This window comes from Bubalus bubalis, chromosome 1 (assembly GCF_019923935.1).
Source record: "Bubalus bubalis isolate 160015118507 breed Murrah chromosome 1, NDDB_SH_1, whole genome shotgun sequence".
In the NCBI taxonomy this organism is placed as follows: Eukaryota; Metazoa; Chordata; class Mammalia; order Artiodactyla; family Bovidae; genus Bubalus; species Bubalus bubalis.
This window is the reverse complement of record NC_059157.1, coordinates 47,349,009-47,369,490: the sequence shown is the minus strand read 5'-3', so window position 1 is coordinate 47,369,490 and position 20,482 is coordinate 47,349,009. Positions and strand designations below refer to the sequence as shown.

Genomic DNA, 20,482 nt, shown 5'->3' with positions numbered 1-20,482 from the left:
GCGGGTCCCTCTGCCTCGCCTTGCCGGGCGCCCAGAGCCCCCAAAGCTCCCCTCCTTCAGTCAGTCTTTCCAAGGCTCTTTCCAACCCCTATACCCTTCGACCCTACTGTCAAAAAAGGGTTAAAAGCTAAATATGTACTTGAAAGTCTGATAAACAAGCAAAAGCTTCAGCCTAAGGGAGGAACGCTGGAATTGTGCAATCCCAGGAAATCGGGGGGCAGTGGGCGAAGATGGGGGTGGGGTGAGGGTTGAGGGCTCCGCGCGAGGCCCATCCGGGGTTCTGGGTGCCGAGGGGTCTTTCCCGAAGGATCGGAAGCCGCAACCCGTCGTCCCCAGCACAGAAGGCGGCGGGTGGCAGGGTTCCCTCTCCCCCCGGCTCCTCTGAGCCAAGGTCGGAGCCGGCCGGCTCTGCGCTCGCTGGGTGACGCCAGCCCCTCGGGGAGACCCCGGCTCGCGCAGAGCCGCGCGGGGCACTCGGGCCGCGGAGAGCCCGGGGACCCCCGGGGCCGCGGTTCCCGGGAGCGCCGGCGCGGGTAGGGGGCGCCAGGAAAGTCCCGGCGGCGGGCGGGGTGCAGGGGCGGGGCACGCGCCAGGAGGGCCGGACCCGGGCGCGGCGGCCGCGCGGGGCGCTCGTCCGCCCCGGGACGCGCTGCCGCCGCTGCAGCCGGCGGGGCTCGGGAAGAGGCGGGCCCCGCGCGCGCCCTGCGGTCGCCATGGCCGCCGAGGCGGCGAAGTGAGCGGCTCGGCGACCCCGCGCCGGGGCCGGGCTGCGCCCCCAGCGCCGCGGAGCGTGCGGCGCCCGGAGCCCTGGGCCATGCGGCCGCCGCCGCCGACTCTGCTGCCGCCGCTGCTTCTGATGCTCAGCGGCTTTGGCGCTGCGGCGCCCCCCGCAGGTAAGCGGGGCCGGAGAGCCCCCGAGGCCTGCCGGAGGCGGCGTCTCGCGGGTGGGAGTCCGCGGGGAGCCCGCAGTAGGTGGGAATCCACGGGAACCTCCATTGATTGGGGGGCGGTAAACAGGGGTGTGCCGTGCGGGTGGGGTCCGCGGGGAGCCAGGATCAGTGGAGGGGTTCAGGGCTGCCCCGATCGGGTGAGCTCCGCGGGGCGTGGGAGCCCGAAGCGGGTGTGGGATGGTCGCGGGGGGTGGGGGGGGGGATTCCAGGCAGTCTCGGGCCGCGAGCTGGAGCGGCGGGAGGAGCCCCGGGCCGCGCTGCCCCTGCACGAGTCTGGACAGTCTGTAGCTCCTTCTCTGAGAGAAGCCCCCAAAGCTAGCGCGGCTCGACTCCGAATGTCTCCAAATGAGCAGAGGAAAAACCAGATTCAGGGCTCGAGAAGAGGCTGCTTCCGCCGGCCACAGATTCCTCTTCCCGACCGCCTGAATGTAGCGCTGCCTGGCCTCTCCTCCCTGGGGTGGGGCGCAGCCAGAACCAGGTCCAGGCCTGCTTTCCTCGCAGTTCCGTGCCAGGGAGGCCTGCCACCGGCGGGGACCTCTGTCCTGGGGATCGTGACTGTACCTCAATCTTAACTGAGGCCGGGTGTGTCTGATTAGCGGTTGTGAAGTCCAGGTGGTCATTCCCCCGGGGTCGGATAGACTGGCCGGCGGAGGAGGGGGAGTGTGGCGGAGGAGGGGGAGTGGGGCGGCGGCGCAAAACCCAGAAATGTTGCCTTGCGGTGGGCAGGGGGTCAGCTGAGCCAGAATTTTAATCCTAGCGCTGTTCCCATCTGGACTGCCCCACCTAAGCTCAGCCTCCTGTTTACCTCTGACACTAACTGACCATACCTATGAGCCAGGGACAAACTACCAAAAGAGAGAGACACAGAGAGAGAGAGAGACAGAGAAAGGAAAAAGGTGGTTGAGAACATTCTCTCTGTGCATGTCTCTGTGTTTGTGTTTTGCTGGCTTATTTTTCATGAAGTGACTGATATCATAGTTTGAGTAACACTTTAGAGTCTCAAGAATTTAGAAGTTTCCTCCCCCTTGGATTCTCAAGCTGTTGTTTGGGCTTGTTTCTTTTTATCAGTATCCCTTGCAAAGCCGTTAAACTCCATAGGTCCTGGATAAGGGAAGCATTGCATCAGAGAGAGTGTGTGTATGTGTGAGTGTATGTGTGTGTGAGAGAGGGAGTGAGAGAGAGAGAGAGTGTGTGTGTGTGTGTGTGTGTGTACTCCCACGCTCGCTGATGTCCGACTCTTTCCCACCCTTTGGACTGCATTGTCTCCTGCTTTGCAAGCTGATTCCTTACTGCTAAGCCATCAGGCGAGAGCTCAGGGAGTGAGTTCAGTTCAGTCGCTCAGTCGTGTCTGACTCTTTGCGACCCCACGGACTCCTGCACATCAGGCCTCCCGGAGTTTCCTCAAACTCGTGTCCACTGAATTGGTGATGCCATCCAACCATCTCGTCCTCTGTCATCCCCTTGTGTGCTCCTAGTTAAATGGCTGTTTCCTCCTGGGAGCTGGACAGATGGGTTTGTATCTTTACTCTGCTCCTCAAGCTTCGAGTCTTGAACAACCTACATTTGCTCCTTCCCTGGGCTTCCTTCAGATGAGATTTGTGCTTAGCCACTCAGTCGTGTCTGACCCTTTGTGACCCCATGGACTGTAGCCCGCCAGGCTCTTCTGTCCATGGAACCCTCCAGGCAAGAACACTGCAGTGGGTAGCCATTCTCTCCTCCAGAGGATCTTCCCAACCCAGGGACTGAGCCCAGGTCTCATGTCTCCTGCATTGCAGGCAGATTCTTTACTACTCAGGTGAGAAGGGAAAGGGAAAGCTCAGAGAAGCCCTCAGATGAGATTTGGGTGTTGGTAATTTTCCAAGGTGGTCCTCTATACATGGGCTGCTCCTGACTAGTCTGAATTGTTTGTGATTTGTCTGCTGTGGTCCAGAGGTTGATAGAAGTATTTAGTACTTAAGGCCACAAAATTCTCTTACTGTGACTTGCTGACTTGAACATCCAAAGCTTCTCAGAGCTTAGAGACCACTGAGAAAAACAGTAAATCCCCAACCATAGGAAAAACCATAGCAAATTAATGTATATTAAGGAACTCCTGTTTGTCCATAACCTCAACAGTGGAAAGTAATACGTAATAGGAATGTTTGGGGGCAAACTCTACAAATGGCCATAGTGGCCACCATTTATTGGGCTACTCTTTTAACATGGACAGGCTGTTAAGCCATTCTTTTGAAGTAGATAATAACCCCATTTTGCTCCCTAGGAAATCAAACCATTCTTTTTAGGAAGAGACAAATGGTCTAGGTAGATAAGCTGATATCCAGTATTTACAGACAAGACCAACTTCCTGGTTATGGGTGAGAATTCAGGGAGTTTTTTGTTTTTTACTTCTCCTCACCTGCAAGGTATTAATTGGAGATGGGATCACTGATGTTCATCATAATGACCCATCCATGGAAGGATCCTGAAGGGTCTTCTTTTTTGTTTTTGCATGTTTTTTATTGGAGGATAATTGCTTCACAATGTTGTGCTGGTTAACAAGTCAGTCACCCTTCGGGAGGAGGGGGTTTCAGGAGGGAAGGGGTCTTCGATTGTCAAGATTAAATGATTAATTCTGATGTTAGTAGTACTTTATTATCTGTGTGTGATATGTGTTAATCAAACTATGCTATTAAGACCCAGGAGAGCCTGTTCTTAAAAATGTATAAAATCTCAAACACCTGGGTCCAGGTGGGCCGGAAGTAGCCAGTTGGGGCAGGAAGGTGGAACAGGAGGTGTGATTGTACAGTAATTGTATGGAAGATACATTTGGCGTCTCCCTAGGTTCTCTCTTCTTACCATTAACAGTGAACCATTGCCCCGAAGACCATGGAGAAGGAAGCAGAGTGGGGCTTTGTGCACCCCCCTTAGGACTGTGAGCTTTATCTTGTAGGAGCTAGGGTGCCATTGAAGGCCTGGTGTCCACCTCCCTGGACTGTGTTAGTTTCCTGTTGTTGCTGTAACGATGACCACCGACTTGGTGCCTTAATATAACACAAACTTATTTGCGCCTGGTGTATTTGCTGTGAGTTTCTTTGCCATAGATACCTTTGCCACAAGCATTTTCAACCTCGGATGTTTTCACTGCATGACTAAGTGGCATCAGGCAGTTTTGCCATAATAGATAAAATAACTGGCAGACAACTTGGTTTGACAGTTTGGTTTCAAGTGGTTGAAATGCGAAAGCGTTTCGTAGTGAAGTTGCTGATGGCTTTATCAAGTTGATGGATGATGATGACTTGGTTTTCTTATTATGAAACACACTACCCTGGGAGAGAAAGAGGCCGATGGCCTTAATTAAAGGTGCAGAGTTGAACCAACGCTTCCCATAGAACTCAATATTTATCAACAGACATGTGACAATATGCCAGCACGCTGAGTCTAAAGCTCAGTTACAAATATGTGTCCCAATGCTTAGAAGCTGACACCTTGCTTAACAAAAGAAGAAACGTCAGTGAAAAAGAAAAACCACGAGACGAATCAATACACACACACAAAATATGTCTATATAATAAGAAACAAAAGAAAAGACTTGGAAGACCAGTACTTCGTAAAGCCCACAAAATAAAATCAGTTGTTTGCACAGTATTGCTGTGAATCTACACACATTTTAAATGTATTCAAATATTTTTCATTTTGCAATAGTCTTTTAAATTTTGTTGTTTATTTTTCATGTTTCATTATGTCCAATGTTATGTTTCTCTTTTATTTTTCATCATTTTCCTTTTGATAAAATTTACTTTTATCAAAAGAGATTTGTGAAATTTACTTGTACAGCTTACATAAACTAAATCGCCTTTTGGCCCGTTAGTTATTCGGTGAAAGTGTTTGCAGTGGAAACGCTTGCGGTAAAGAAGCTTAGAGTGAAGGTGTGTGTTAGTCACTCAGTCGTGTCTGATTCTTTGCAACCCCAAGGACTGCAGCCTGCCAGGCTCCTCTGTCTGTGGGATTTTCCAAGCAAGAATACTGGAATGGGTTGTCACTTCCTTGATACCTAGAACTGAGTTCAGCGTCTTACAGTTCTGGAAGTCATGGTCAGATGCAGACCGGGCTGAGGCTAAATCAAGGTGTCCTAGGGGTGTATTCGTTTCTGAGGATTCTAGGGGGAGAATCATTTCCTTGCGTTTTCCAGCTCCTGGAGAAACAGTGGTGACCTGGGTCCACCCAGATGTTCCAGGATAAGCTGTCTTTAGATCTTCTGTAGGACCCTAAATTTCATCTGCAACTCCGATCCCCATGTACCTAATATGTTCATAAGAAACAGACGTCTTCGGGGGAGGGCGCTATTCTTCCTCACGCGGGGTTAGACCATTGACCCAGTGGTCAGCACGGGCTGAGCCCTCTGTTGGTGGTCACTGGAGGCTTGGTCTGAGTAACAGCTTGCAGCTCACCACCTGCAGCCAACCATCAGGACACCCTGAAACTGTTGTTGTTTAGTCGCTAAGTCACGTCTGACTCTCTGCAACCCCATAGACTTGTAGCCCACTGGCTCCTCTGTTCATGGGATTTTCCAGGCAAGCATACTGGAGTGGGTTGCCATTTCCTTCTCCAGGGGATCTTCCTGACCCAGGGATAGAACCCAGGTCTCCCACATTGCAGGCAGATTCTTGACTGTCTGAGCCACCAGGCACATCTTAAAAATCACACTTAGGCAGCAGTGTGTGGTTTGGTGTCTGGTTTGCCTTTCATTTGTGGTCCTGCATTTGCCCCTCACTCACTCCATCTCTAGGAAAGATGGTATCATTTCACTTTTCATGTGGAAATTGATGCTCAGGTGTGTTGTAGCAGGATTCCATGGTTCTTGGTGGCAGGATCAGGATTCCAGCTAAAGCCTTTTGTCCACAAATTCTCTTCTCTTCCCAAAGCCTTTGTTAACACCATTGACTGCAGGTCATATGGCTCTAAATATATGGACCCTTTAGAGCCATCCAGATAAGTCCAGAGTTAGTCAATCTTTAAGGAAATCAACCCTGATTATTCATTGGAAGGACTGATGCTGAAGCTGAAGCCCCAGTACTTTGGCCACCTGATGTGAAGAACCAACTCATCGGAAAAGACCTTGGGAAAGGATTGAGGGCAGGAGGAGAAGGGGGCGACAGAGGATGACATGGTTGGATGGCATCACCAACTCAATGGATATGAGTTTGAGCAAAGTCCAGGAGATAGTGAAGGACAGAGGAGCCTGGCGGGGTACAGTCAATGGGGTCACAAAGAGTCAGATACTTAGTGAGTGAACAATGGCAAGCAGAATTGTACCCACTTCCTGCCCCAGCCTCTCTGAGTCCAGAGAAAAGGCAGGACTTACACATAAAGCAAGAAAGAGAGCTTGAGCTTAGCCTGGATTTCTCCTGGACAAATGTAGAAACTGGCTGCTTAATCCCTGAAGGAGAGACAGCAGGTTACTGGGCTGCAGCCCCATCGTTCCCCAGGCCCCAGGAGCCTGCTCCTCCAGCTCCAGGGGATGGGACAGCCCCCGAGTCTGGCAACACCCAGCCTCCCTGGAGCTCCCGCTCTAGCATCTGAGGAAGAGGAGTGTTGGTCACGTTGTGCTCCTGCGGGTCTCAGCAGCACACATGAAATTAACCCGCTCGCTCCTCCTAAGAACCCTTTGAAGTCTGCACAGTGATCATTGCTGTTTCGCAGATGAGACGACCGAGGCACAGAGAGGTAAAACAAGGTTCTGCCAAGAGCAGGAGGTTTCGCACCTGAAGGTCCTGCGAAGAGCACGGGGCTTTGAACCCAGGCAGTCAAATTCTGGTCCTCCTCACCACCCCCTGGGTGTAAACACAGGACCCAGGTGGTGGGAAACCCAGGTGGTGGGAAACCCACGAGAAAGGAAAGGGGGATTGGGAGGCAGGAAAGTGCTTTGATAGGGTGGCGCTTGAGCAGAGTACTGAAGGGAGTGGAGGAGAAGCGTGGCCCAGGGAGAAAGAAGGCTCCAGAGAAAGGCAGGGCGAGGTGCGAGGGGCCCCCCCTCCTGCCCCCACCATCGATCCCCTGGAGCGAGGAGGTGGCCAGGGGAGGCCGGGCAGGAACGGGCCTCCCTCCCGAGATGATGCGTGCGGGGCGGGGCTGAGGCCGCTGGTGTGAGTGAGTGGGCAGCCTCTGGTGCTTCAGCATGAAACCCATAGCCCCAAGACTCGGTTTCTTCTCTGAATGTGGGGAAACAGGGGATGCCAACAAACTCAAATATGAGAGCCAGCCTGCAGGTCCCCTGGCCACACCTCTATTACATGAAAGGTGCAGAAAGCGGAAGGCTCTGATGGAGACTCCTGATGTTTACTGAGAAGGCTGTCCTCTGGTCTGCCTGCCTGTCGGGCTGGAAGACATCAGTGGTCCCTAATGCTCCCCTTCTTAGCTGACTGTCTAGATGGGGGTGGGGAGGGGGGTGGAGAGAGAGGGGACGCCTCCTAACTCCTCCCCAGGGAGGGGGAAGCAGGCAGAATAATGGTCCCTAAAGAGATCCACAGCCCAATTTCCGGAGCCTGTGACCACGTTGCCTTACATGGCAAAAGGGACTTGGCAGATGTGATTAAATGAGGGTTCCTGAGCTGGGGAGATTTTCCTGGATTATTGGGCTCAGTGGGCCCAGTGCAATCATATGGATCCTTGGAAGCTGGAAGAGGAAGTCGGAACCAAAGAACTGGCAGCACAAGACAGGCTCAGCCCAGCATTGCTGGACCAAGAGGCCAGGAGCCAAAGAATGTGAGCAGCTTCTCAGCAAGGAAATAGGCAGGAACTGTTTCTCCCCTGGCTTCCAGAAGGAAGGGAGCGTGCCAACACCTTGACCTTGGCCCGTGAGACCTGTTGTCTGACCTGTAGGAACAATAAGAGCATGAATCTGGGTTAAGACACTACGTTGGCCTTCCCGGCTGGTCCTGTGGTTGAGATTCTGCCTGCCTGTGCAGGGGACATGGGTTCAGTCCCTGCTCTAGGAAGGTCCCACGTGCCATGGAGCACCTAACCCACACGCTGCAACTACTGAGCCCTGGCACCCTAGAGCCTGTGCCCTGCAACGAAAGAAGACACCACAGCGAGAAGCCCGTGCACCGCAACTAGAGAGTACCCCCTCTTGCCACAACTTGAGAAAAACCTGTGCAGAGCAAGAAAGACCCAGCACAGCTGAAAGTAAATAAATAGATAAATAAACAGATAAAACTTAAGGCAGTACATTTGTGGTAATTTATTTCCGCATGAGTAGGAAACTAACGTAGACAGGGCAATGGGGCTTCCCTAGTAGCTCAGCTGGTAAAGAATCCACCTGCAATGCAGGAGACACCGGTTCGATTCCTGGGTCAGGAAGATCTCCTGGAGAAGGGATAGGCTACCCACTCCAGTATTCTTGGGCTTGCCTGCTGGCTCAGCTGGTAAAGAATCCACCTGCAATGCAGGAGACCCAGGTTCGATCCCTGGGTTGGGAAGATCCCCTGGAAAGGGGAAAGGCTACCCACTCCAGGATTCTGGCCTGGTGAATTCCATGGACTGGATAGTCCATGGGGTCGCAAAGAGTCAGACATGACTGATCGACTTTCACTTCACTTCAACATAGACAGGAGAGAAGGTCTCTGAGATGCTTTGATGGGTGCCCAGCCCTAACCAATCCCTCACCCCCTGAGACCCTGCACAGCACCTCCTGGAAGCAGGACTTCATTTCCTGAGCTCACATTGGGATCCACTGGGCCATAGCAGCCCCAGTGAGCAGGGTGGGCCAGTCTGCAAGAGCAGCCTCCCGCCACGCTGCACCTTTGGGCTGGCTTCCGTCAGGCCTGGCGTGAGTTGGCTGGAGTGTCAAGGTAGCTGGTTGAATTAAGGTCTGGAAGGAAGGTCAGCCCCAGGCCTTAGCTGTGAAAGTGATGGGCATTCTGTAAGTAAACAGGTGGCCACAGACTCCAGGCCAAAACTTCTTTCAGCAGGAGTGCGGTGGGCCAGGCTCTCAGCTGGTCTTGGCATCCTTCTTTGAGACTGGATGCATTTACTGAAAATGTGTATTTTGAATTTCCTGCTTGGAACTCTGGAATAGCCTGTTTTTCAGACTTTCCAGCTCTGGGTGTTTCTCTTTTGTTCTCAGAGAAAGCCTTATCATCACCATGTGTTTCCTCACGAGAGAAAAGCCTTCCACCCTGGTGGCCTCTAGCCCTATCCTGTAAATCACGAACCATCCCAAGGAGGGGAGATTCTAATATCGGCGGTGGTTCCTGCAGAATGTGTTCTTCTGCCATTTGTGGTTCTCAAACGTCTCAACGTGCATGCGAATTAGCTGGGAAGCTTGTTGAAAATGCAGAGTTCCTGGTCTGGGGTGGGGCATGGGAATATGTATTTTAGCCTCAGTGATTATGACGTTGGGGGAGTCTTTGAGAAACACATGAAGCCCAGAAGACAAGTCCTCACCCTCCCAGGTGTCTTTGGGATTTGCACATCTGGTTTGGGGTGTGTGTGTGTGTGTGTGTGTGTACACATTTGTGGAGATTTCCCAAATATTCCTTATATCAAAGTCAGGGTCTCATGCTTGTCCAGTAGCCATCAAGTTAATCTTCTCCAGAACCTTCTCCAGTGTACTATGGTTTATTCCTTATTCCTGAAGAAGAAACCAAGGCACAAGCTCTTATGTTACCCCCACTTACTACAGGCGGTCTCACTGCTGTGACCTGGGTTCAATTCCCGGTCAGGGAAACCTTTCTCCTTCCTCTCCCCCTGCCACCTACCAATTCCCCTGTGGGACCATACCAGCCTCTACTTCCCTGTAGCTCAGATGGTAAAGAATCTGCCTGCAGTGCTGGAGACCCAGGTTCGATCCCTGGGTTGGGAAGATCCCCTGGAGAAGGGAATGGCCACCCACTCCAGTATTCTTGCCTGGAGAATCCCATGGATAGAGGAGTCTGGTGGGTTATAGGCCAAGGGGTCACAGAGAGTTGGACATGACTGAGCGACTAACACTACTACTCCTAAAGGTAGACAGGCGTCCTCATTCAGCCTCAGCCAGGACCTGCTCATATGGAACTGGAACCTGCAGGTGGAAAGGCAGCCCCAAGCCCCTTTCCCCACAGACTGTGTCAACTGTGCCGTCTTTTGTTGTTCAGTTGCTCAGTTATGTCCGACTCTTTGCAACCCCATGGACTGCAGCATACCAGACTTCCCTGTCCTTCACTGTCTCCCAGAGTTTGCTCAAACTCATGTCCATCAAGTCGGTGATGCCATCCAACCATCTCATCTTCTGTCGTCCCCCTCTCCTCCTGCCTTCAATCTTTCCCAGCATCAGGGTCTTTTCAAATGAGTCAGCTCTTCGCATCAGGTGGCCAAAGTATTGGAGCTTCAGCTTCAACATCAGTCCTCCCAATGAATATTCAGGGGTGATTTCCTTTAGGATGGACTGGTTGGATCTCCTTGTAGCCCAAGGGACTCTCAAGAGTCTTCTCCAACACCACAGTTCAAAAGCATCAATTATGGGATTAACAGATAGTTAACCAAGATAAGAGAGTTGAGGGAACCCTTCATGCAATCTCCAGGGAAGAGATCCAAGGCAGCCCCCATGTGCCATTTCTGGTGTGAAGGGCTGTCTTTAGTCAAAGGCTAAAGGCATAGAGGATGTGCAGGGAGAATGGGTAATATCAAAACCCCAGCCACATGAATTACATATTTTTGTAATCGACTTTTCTCCTCTTGACCCTCCCTGTCTCTCCCTCATCTCCCTCCTTCTCTTATTCTCTGTCCCTTTCAAGACTCCCTGGCCCAGCTGCCTGCTCCTGGAAACCTGAAGGTTCACCTGTACAACGCCCAGCAGGCGCTGAGCTGGGAGCCGGTGTCCCTGGACAGCGACCCGAGGCCGGTGGTCTACCAGGTGCAGTATAAATAGTAAGCAATGTTTCTGTTGGCCTTCTTCCTGGGAGCTGGGAGTGGGATTGTTACGGAACCTGAGGCCAGCTGCCTGTTCTTGCTCCTTGGCAGGACTGTAAGCAAAGTCATCGCAAGCAGAAAGTCCTCTTGGACTTTTATATTTTTTGGCCGCACCCTGTGCAGCATGTGAGAACTTAGTTCCCTGCCCAGGGATCAAACCTACACCCTCTGCATTGGAAGCCCAGAATCTTAACCACTGGACCACCAGGGAAGTCCCTCTCTTGTACTTCTTAAATCTCCAAGGATGGAGATTTCACAACTTCCCCTCCAACCCCTCCGCTCATCCGAAGGCTGAAAGGACATTGACCCTCAGGGAGCTCAGCTGTCCACCACAGGGCAGCTTAGTTGTGTGGAAATTGATTCATCAGTTTAAGGCGGAGATTGTATGAAAGGGCTTCCTGTCTGGAAAGGGCCAGAGGTATCTTTTGGTCTTCATCGTCTTCAGGTTTCAAAATCTGGTTTATTTAGCCTTCTGGCCCGAATTTGGCCTAATAAGAAAGCTGTTCAATTAATGAACAATTAATTCCCAGTTTCTAAGCTGGTGATTCATTTAGCATTTTATTCTGGCCCCTCATTCTGTCCCTCACCTCCTGTTCAAGCCTTCCTACAGTCGGCCATCACTTGATTTACAGTGTAGACACACAGAGGACAGAGAAAGGCAAAATCCAAGCCGTTGTTTACCTTGGTACCTGCATTAAGTGAAGACCAAGTTAAAATTATTGTGAGACTTCCCTTGTGGTCCAGCGTTTAGGACTGCATGCTTCTAATACTTGGGGCAGAGATGTGATCCCTGGTCAGGGAACCAAAATCCCACATGCCCTGAGGTGCAGCCAAAACAAACAAACAAAAATTATTGGCTAGGTCATTTTTAGATTACTAAATAAGCAAAAGTTTTAAGAGTGGGAATGCCTAGTGCTGGTGAGAATGTGGCTGGTGGACACACGCTGAATCACAATCAGTTGTGAGCACAGCCCTCTTGAAAAGTCGGTTTCATTTAGAATCGTGGGAATGTCCATACTACTTTTTTTATTCTAGGCAGACAATACAACCTCCTCTATCAGAAAAAAAGAAACCACACAAACTTATACTCATGAAGATATACATTCAAGTGTCTATTCATGTCCATTGGCTAGAAGTTGACGAATTGTGTCAAGTTAACTTGTGAATGAGCCCTTAGGGACCACTGAAAAGGCTAATTATGTGTCATATGACAGCAGGTGCAGCTGTATCCAATTTGGAATGAATCTGTGGTCAGAACAGGTAGGGAATGTGGAAAAATTACAAGTGGTTAATTTGTTAGAGGAGGAGGTTTCCAGATGACTTCTTTTTTATCTTTAACTGTTCAGTATAACCATATTTGCTTAAAAAAATGATGGCCTTCCCAGGTGTCACTAGTGGTAAACAATCTGCCTACCAGAACAGATGCAAGACACACCCTGGGTTGGGAAGGTCCCCGGTAGGAAATGGCACCCAGATCCAATATTCTTGCCTGGAAAATTCCATGGCCAGAGGAGCCTGGCAGGCTACTGTCCATGGGACCACAAAGGGTCAGACATGACTGAGCACATTGTAAAAATTAATTCTAAACTGAGATTTGAGGCCTATCTCTGGATTGCATTTATCTATTTCTATTTTTTTAGAGAGATTTTTAAGGTGGTTTTAGTATTCTAAAATCTTTTTTAAATTTATTGTAATATTGCTTCTGTTTTACGTTTTGGGGTTTTGGCCTCAAGGCATTGGGGATCTTAGCTCCCAGACTGGGGATCGAACCCACCTCCCCTGCATTGGAAGGCAAAGTCCCAACCACTGGACCGCCAGGGAAATCCCTATCTACTTCTTAAATGATGGTAAATTTCATACATGATCATCTGTAATAAACAGACCCGTCCGTGAGGACCAGATACATCATTTTGTGCCCAGTACCAAATGAAAACGTGGGGCTCCTGGTTCAAAAATTTGGGGGAGTTCAGGATGGCAACAGCAGAGCTTGAAGTCAGGAACCCTCTTAGGAGTACAGCTCTGTGCCACTGCACAGGCCACCTGCGTAAAGCTGGCCCCGCTCAACCTTCAGTGAACACAGTCTCCTAGAGCGCTGCCCGAAGGTTACAGTAAGAGGAAGTCGCAACTGATCTACCGACCAGCGCTTGTCAGCCTTGATCGGGGAAGTACATTTATGAGTTGACAGAGGGCCTCTAGACACTAGAAGGATTTCTTAAAGCCTTTGGCAGTTTCACATCACAGACTAACCTGTTTCACTCTGTTTTCTATTGGGAAAGCATTTTGTAAGATATTTTTTCCAGGTTAGAGGCTGGTTTTGGTAAAGGAAACAGAGTTGAATGTGAATGTCCCTGTTTAGGGCTAGTGGTAAAGAACCCGCCCGCCAGTGCAGGAAACAGAAGAGATTTGGCTTTGATCCCTGGGTCAGGAAGATCCCCTAGAGGAGGAAATGGTAACCCACTGCAGTATTCTTTTCTGGAGAATCCCACAGACAGAGGAGCCTGGTGGGCTGTAGTCCATGGTGTCACACAGAGTCGGACACGACTGAGTGACGCATGCACGCACATCCACACATCATCCCTGTTTGGAAAAGCTGAGGGGTCATGAAAACTCAAACAGAGGCGAATTTTTATGTTTTCTTTTCAAATTACAGACTTGATTGTGGAAGAGGGCCTTTGATTTTTTTTGCTGGTCTGTTTTTAGATACTTTCACAAGTTTAGGACCTTTTAGTTACATGAAGTAATTTAATTCTGAGGCTCATGGAACTTTAAATTTTCCATTCTGTTTCTCTCCAGGAAACATCGCTGTAACTTTAAATGAACGTGCCTTCATTTTTTGACAGTCATGCCAGCAAAGCCAAAATTACATAGAATACATTGTGCGAAAGTTTTAAGTTTAAATCTGAGGCGGCAGAGCCTCTGGCCTAGAGTCTGTTTGGCCCACAATGGTTTTTTGTTGTTGCTGCTGTTGTTGTTTTCCTAACTAGTGTTAACATTTACAAATCTGGAGATTTCACTTTAAAAAAAGAACCGAATTTCCGTTTTTTCTTGAAAATAAAGGCAGGCAGAGAGCCGGGCCCTTTCTAGGTCACACTCCACCTGGCCTCTTGCCACGCCAGGGCCTGCCCACCCCAGTCTTCCCAACCCTTTTTTTCTTAACTTCACTTTTTTCTAATTTTAATAGCAAAGCACCTTCTTTATAGAAAATCTGGAAAACCCAGAAAAGTAAAAAGTACAAAATTAAAGCAACCTGGGGTCCAAGACAAATCACTATTCTCGTTTTAGTGTATTTCTCTCTAGACGTTTTTTCTAAATACATGGACTTGTTTGCAAATATGCCAGCATCTGCGTGAGACTGAAACAAGACTAGAGTCACACCTCTGGGTCCTGCTTCCTTTTTTTTTCCCCTTTTAACTTAATGTAGTTAAGCTTGTGAATATTTTTTCCTACAGTTATTTCAGTGTGAACATTTTTATTCTATGTTTTGTTATATGATGTATCACTCATGATTTTTTTTTTAACTTTTCCCCACCCACGAGTGGTGTAGTTGACAGTTTGTGACTATTAAAAGTAATGTCCTCAAACCAAAATCATCAATGACTGTTTTCATCCATTTCTGGAAGAGGACTTGCTGGGTTCACAGAGGACAGACTTACTTAATCATTTCTGGAAATGATGTAACAGAAGGTGAACAGGGAAATCATTGGTTGCTCAGGATGTTAATAAATATTTTTAGAGGGTGCTTAGTAGGCACCGCTGCCTTTTCATTTGAAAAGACCCTGACGCTGGGAAAGACTGAAGGCAGGAGGAGAAGGGGACGACAGAGGATGAGATGGTTGGATGGCATCAGTGACTCCATGAGTTTGAGTAAGCTCCGGGAGTTGGTGATGGACAGGGAAGCCTGGCGTGCTGCAGTCCATGGGGTCGCAAAGAGTCGGACATGACTGAGCAACTGAACTGAACTGAGTAGAAACCCCAGGCCCTGGTCCAGGCATTTTCCTCTTGTCCACGAGATCAACCTTCAAGACAATCCTAAGAATCAGATGCTCTAGCGCATCCCCATCTTATAGATAAAGAGACTGAGGAACAGAGAAGTGAAGTAACTGGGTTTGAACCTGGGTAATCTGGCTCTAGAGTCCATGTGTTTAATCACGAGGCTGTGCTCTCTCTCATGATTGAGGTTGCTTTCAAAATTAGACAAACTGGGGGACAGAGGCTGTCCATATGAACACATTGCCAGGAGCCAGGACCGCTTGCTGGATATTGCTCAGACTGGCTGATTCATCAGAGGCTTGGGCAAGAGGCTGGGGCTCCAGGCCTGGGTGGTATCATGCCATGAGGCTGTGTTCATTGCATTATCCATTTAAATGGGGCCCACAGCAATTTATTTTTACCCTTTACAAATAGATGGGGAGCCAAACAATGTCAGCTGTCGTTTAAATTTGGATGGTTTGTGCCGTTTTAAACCCCGTTCTTAAGAAACACTTTAAAAAAGTAGTTCTGAATGTACAGAAATAACATACAGAAATGCAACAGATTTCTGTGTATTAATTTTGTAACCTGCAACTTTACCAAGTTCATTTATGAGCTCTAGTAGTTTTCTGGTAGCATCTTCAGGATTTTCTGTGTGTAATATCGTGTCATCTGCAGCAGTGACAGCCCAACCTGTTCTTTTCCGGTTTGGATCCCTTTTATTTTCTTTTCCGGTTTGGATCCCTTTTATTCCTTTTCTCCTCTGATCGCTGTAGCTAGGACTTCCACAGCTGCGCTTAAAAAGCGGCGAGAGTGGACTTCCTTGTCCTGTGCCTGGTCTTAGAGGAAATGCTTTCAGCTTTTCACCACGGACTGTGATGTTAGCTGTAGGTTTGTCATAAATGGCCTATATTGTGTTGCCATGTGTTCCCTCTATGCCCACTTTCTGGAGAGTTTTTTTCATCATCAATGGCTGTTAAATTTTGTCAGAAGCTTTTTCTTCATCTGTTGAGATGATGGTATGGTTTTTGTTCTTCAGTTTGTTGATGTGGCATATCACTGATTAATTTGTGGATATTGGAAAAAATCCTTGCATCATTGGGATAAATCTGAAACGGACAAGTTTGGAGGAGAGAGGAGGAGGTGGAACATGGTAGGTCAGTTCCCCGGCTAATCCCAGAGGGGGCCTTTTGCCCCAGTTCAACAGCTGGAATTGGCAGGGAGAAGGTGAGAGTACCTCCAGGTATCTGTGTAACTTAAAAAAAAACCACCCACCTGCTTCTGTAGCACAGCCCCCAGTCTGAGAGGGGGCGCCTGTGGTTTGTGATCCCCTTCCCAGTTAGGTCCCAGGACTCAAAGGTACAGTGGTGTGTGAGTCTGGTGGGCATCTTCGGTGGAAGCCTTGGCCACATGTATCGATATCACTTTCATTGGGTTACCTGCCACTTTAGCAGAAGCTGAGTCTCCAGACTGGGTCAGAGAGACCCTTAGAAGCCCACGTGGTGTGGGAGAGCCGGCGGCTGTGACCCCAGCCTCATCTCTCCTGTCTCCCCTGGCCCTGCTTTCCAGGCCAGAGTTGCTGTCCAGGGCACAGCCTGTCTCTCGAGGGGACACTGCCTGCTGCCCCCACTGAGGCTTCTAGAGTCACCCCTCTGCCTTTTCTCAAGTCTGTCACCTAAGGACAGAGCTCAGAGTCGGGGATTATTAATAGAATCCCGCATGGGCATGTGGTATCGGAATGCATGGGGTACATTCTCAGTTACAAGGATGCATGGCCTTACAGGCAGCAAGGTTTCCTTGTGGGCAGGACTCTTTATTTTTTACAAATGGTTTATTTATTCCTTCCTGGTTGCACTGGGTCTTCGTTGTTGTGCAGGCTTTCTCCAGTTGCAGCGAGCGGTGGGCTGCTCTTTGTTGCATCGTGTGGGCTTCTCACTGTGCTTGCTTATCTTATTGGAGACCACGGACTGTAGGCTTGCAGACTTAAGGCATTGCAGCCCGTGGGCTCGGTAGTTGAGGCTGGCAGGCTCCAGAGCACAGGCTTAGTAGCCTGTGGCACACACAGGCTTAGTTGCTCCACAGCATGTGAAATCTCCCCAGACCAAGGATCGAACCCTTGTCCCCTGCATTGGCAGGGAGATTCCTATCCACTGTACCACCGGGGAAGTCCATGACTCTTTTTAAATGGGCAGCTATGGGGTGAAAACAAAGCTCTACACCAGTGAGAAACTGGGGTGTGGTTGCATGAACACAGTATCAGTTCTAAGACATAGGCCACAGAGGCTGAGTTTGAAGCATTAACATTGGCTGTGGAACAAAATGGGAGAAAATATTTGCAAACCATATATCTAATAAGGGACTTGTATCCAGAATATATCATATAAAAAAACTCTTACAACTCAGCAATTAAAAGGCAAATAGCCAAATCAAAATAGAGACACAGGATTTGAGTAGACGGTTTTCCAAAGAAGATATGCAAATAGCCAGTAAGTACATGAAAAGATACCCAACATCATTAGTCACCAGAGAAAATACAGACACTTGAATGGCTTCAATAAAAAAGTCATAATAACAAGCCTTGGTGAGGATATGGAGAAAATGGAACCCTCATACATTGTGGCCGGGAACATAAGATGATGCAGCTGCTTTGGAAAACAGTTAAAAAGAGAGTAACTCTATGACCTGGTAAGTTCATTTCTGGGTATACACCCCAGAGAACTGGAAGCATAATTTCACACAAAAATTTATACGTGAATATTCTTAGCATTATTCACAGTAGCCAAAAAGGTGAATAAGCCAAAAGACAAATAGCCAAAAGACAGCCCGCCTGTCCGTCAGAACATGAATGGATAAACGCAGCGGGACGTTAATTTGGCCATAAGAGGGGTGAAGTGCTGATCCGTGCTACAACATGCGTCACGCTTGAAAACATACTAAGTAAAACAGGCTAAGCGAAAGGCACTGATCACAAAGACCACATCACTTATGATCCCGTTTCTACCAAGTGTCCAGAACAGGCAAATCCTTAGAGATAGGAAATAGATCAGTGGTAGCCTAGGGCTTAGGGATTGGGGGAGATCGAGAGTGATGCTCTAAGCATGGGGGTTGTTTGGGGGATGATGAAAATATTCTAAAATGGGTATGGGGAGGGTTGCACCACCCTGCGCATATACTGAAAGCCATTGAACTGTCCCCTTAAGTGAGTGCAGTGTGTGATATGTGAGGAATATCTCAATGAAAAAATTTTTCAAAACTCAACCCTGGGGGAACTGTGATATGTGATCAAAGAGAGATTTCTGCTAAGCGAAATCCTTTTTTTCTGTTTGCAGCAGCACCAGTAGTAACTGGTATGATGTCAACAAAGAAGATAGCAAGGTGGATTGTACGAACCTCACCAGGACAGAGTGTGACTTTACCGCAAACAGCCTCTCGGAGGGGTTCCCACGGCGTTTCAACATCTCTTTACGTGTTCGAGCTAAGCTTGGGGGCCTCGTTTCTGCCTGGGCAACAGCACCTTGGTTCGAACACTATCGGAATGGTAAGGGGACTTGGGTACAAATTCCTTTAATGTTTGCACTTTGCTTTTTGCTAAGCGGTACTGACTCCATGCGCCTAAGTCCTGCCTCTCAGCCTAAATAACCAGCACCCAGATGGGTGTGATGGTCAAACCAGAGTACTGTCCACAGAGGCTGGGGCTAGGGGAGGGTGATTTGCTACACTAGGGAGTTGCCAAACCACAGCCTGCAGGTCAAATCCAGCCATCGACCTGTTTTTGTACATAAAGTTTTATCAGAACTGTGAAGAGTGTGTACACGCATACATAATAGATATTATCATACATAATAGAATATTACTCAGCCATTAAAAAAGAATGGAATAATGCCATTTGCCACAGTGTGGGTGGACCTGGAGATTATCACACTAAATGAAGTAAGCCAGACAGTGAAAGATAGATATTATATGATATTACTTACATGGGGAATTTAAATCTATAATACAAATGAACTTACTTATAAAACAGAAACAGATTCACAGATATCGAAAACAGATTTAGGGTTACCAAAGTAGAAAAAGGGGAGAGATAAATTAGGAGTGTGGGATTAACAGATACATACTACTATATATAAAATAGATAAGCAGCAAGGACCTACTCTGTAGCATAGGGGACTTAAAATAACCTATAATGGAAAAGAATCTGAAAAAGAATGTATGTACAGGTTTCCCAGGTGGCGCTAGTGGTAAAGAACCCACCTGATACTACAGGAGACATAAGAGACACAGATTCGATCCCTGAGTTGGGAAGATCCCCTGGAGGAGGGCACGGCAACCCACTCCAGTATTCTGGCCTGGAGAACCCCACGGACAGAGGAGCCTGGCGCGCTACGGTCCATGGGGTCACACAGAGTCAGACACGAGTGAAATAACTTAGCACCATGCACGCAGAGGTATATATACACACACACACACCTGAATCTAACAGTATTGTAAATCAACTGTTCTTCAGTTTAAAAAGTTTTAGCAACTCAGTTTCCCCATCTATTGATGTACTGCCCAGTGCTGCTCCCAAGCTGCAACAGGCCAGCTGAGCAGTTATGTTGGGGGCTGTCTGACCTGTCAGAGCCTAAATTCACCCTGGCACTTGACTGAGAAAGTTGGCCAACGTCTCTGCTGAGTGGGATATTATTAATAGTGTATTGGCTTCACTGGTCACTGTCATCTGGCACAACTTCTTTTATGTTCAGGAAAGCTCTTAATTCAGCCTTGACTGGTACCTGTCGCATAGCAGAAAATATCTGTGGAATGACTGCATGAACAGACGTCCTCCCGGATATTGGAAGGGGGCATCCGAGTCATCAAACACTAGTTCATAGACTTGTTCCTTTTGCTGTTGTTCAGTCACTGAGTCATGTCCGACTCCCTGCAACCCCATAAACCACAACACACCAGGCTTCCCTGTCCTTCCCCATCTCCTGGAGTTGGCTCAAACTCATCTCTATTGAGTCGGTGATGCCATCCAACCATCTCATCCTCTGTTGTCTGCTTCTCCTCCTGCCCTCAATCTTTCTAGCATCAGGGTCTTTTCTAATGAGTTGGCTTTTGGCATCAGGTTTAGTGATTCATTTTTTACATGGTCAGCTATGCCTGATGATTCTCCCATGTCTACACAGATGCAAAGTATCTTTGGGAACTTCTTGGGATCTTTATTCAAGCTCAACAGAAGTATAAGATAGTTGAGGAAATGTGATTGCTGTCTAGATATTTGATGACTTACTAAGCAATTGTTGTTCACATACTGGAGATGTTTTAATGGTATTTTGTTTATTTTTTAAAGGGAGGGGTCTGGTCTTTTCAAGATACACATCTTATAGATGCAGCGATGTAATGTCTGAGATTTGTTCCAAACCATCCAGAGAGTGGGAGGGTCAAGGTGGTCCTTACAAGGTGAAGGAGAAACAAAACTGCCTGGGCCTCGACGGTTGATGTACAATTGGGTGACGAGTACGTGCTCTTTGGCTAGTCTTCTCTACTTGCTATGTGTTTGAAATTTCCTGTAATAAGAAGCTAAGGGGGAAAAAAAAATCAGTAGTTTTTGCTAGCGGTTTGAGGATGGGACGAGAAGGCAGTGTGGTCCCTGC

General features: G+C 48.6%; 1 protein-coding gene across 1 annotated transcript in view; it reads left to right on the top strand.

Annotated features, from left to right (window-relative positions):
• Positions 1-677: 677 nt before the first annotated feature.
• The window catches only part of IFNGR2 (interferon gamma receptor 2), a 31,853-nt gene continuing 12,048 nt past the window's right edge, over positions 678-20,482 (top strand). The window contains exons 1-3 of the mRNA XM_025281445.3: positions 678-893; positions 10,703-10,835; positions 18,176-18,384. Coding sequence (XP_025137230.1) covers positions 815-893; positions 10,703-10,835; positions 18,176-18,384 — 421 coding nt within the window. The 5' untranslated portion in view covers positions 678-814. The remainder of the gene's footprint in view (positions 894-10,702; positions 10,836-18,175; positions 18,385-20,482) is intronic.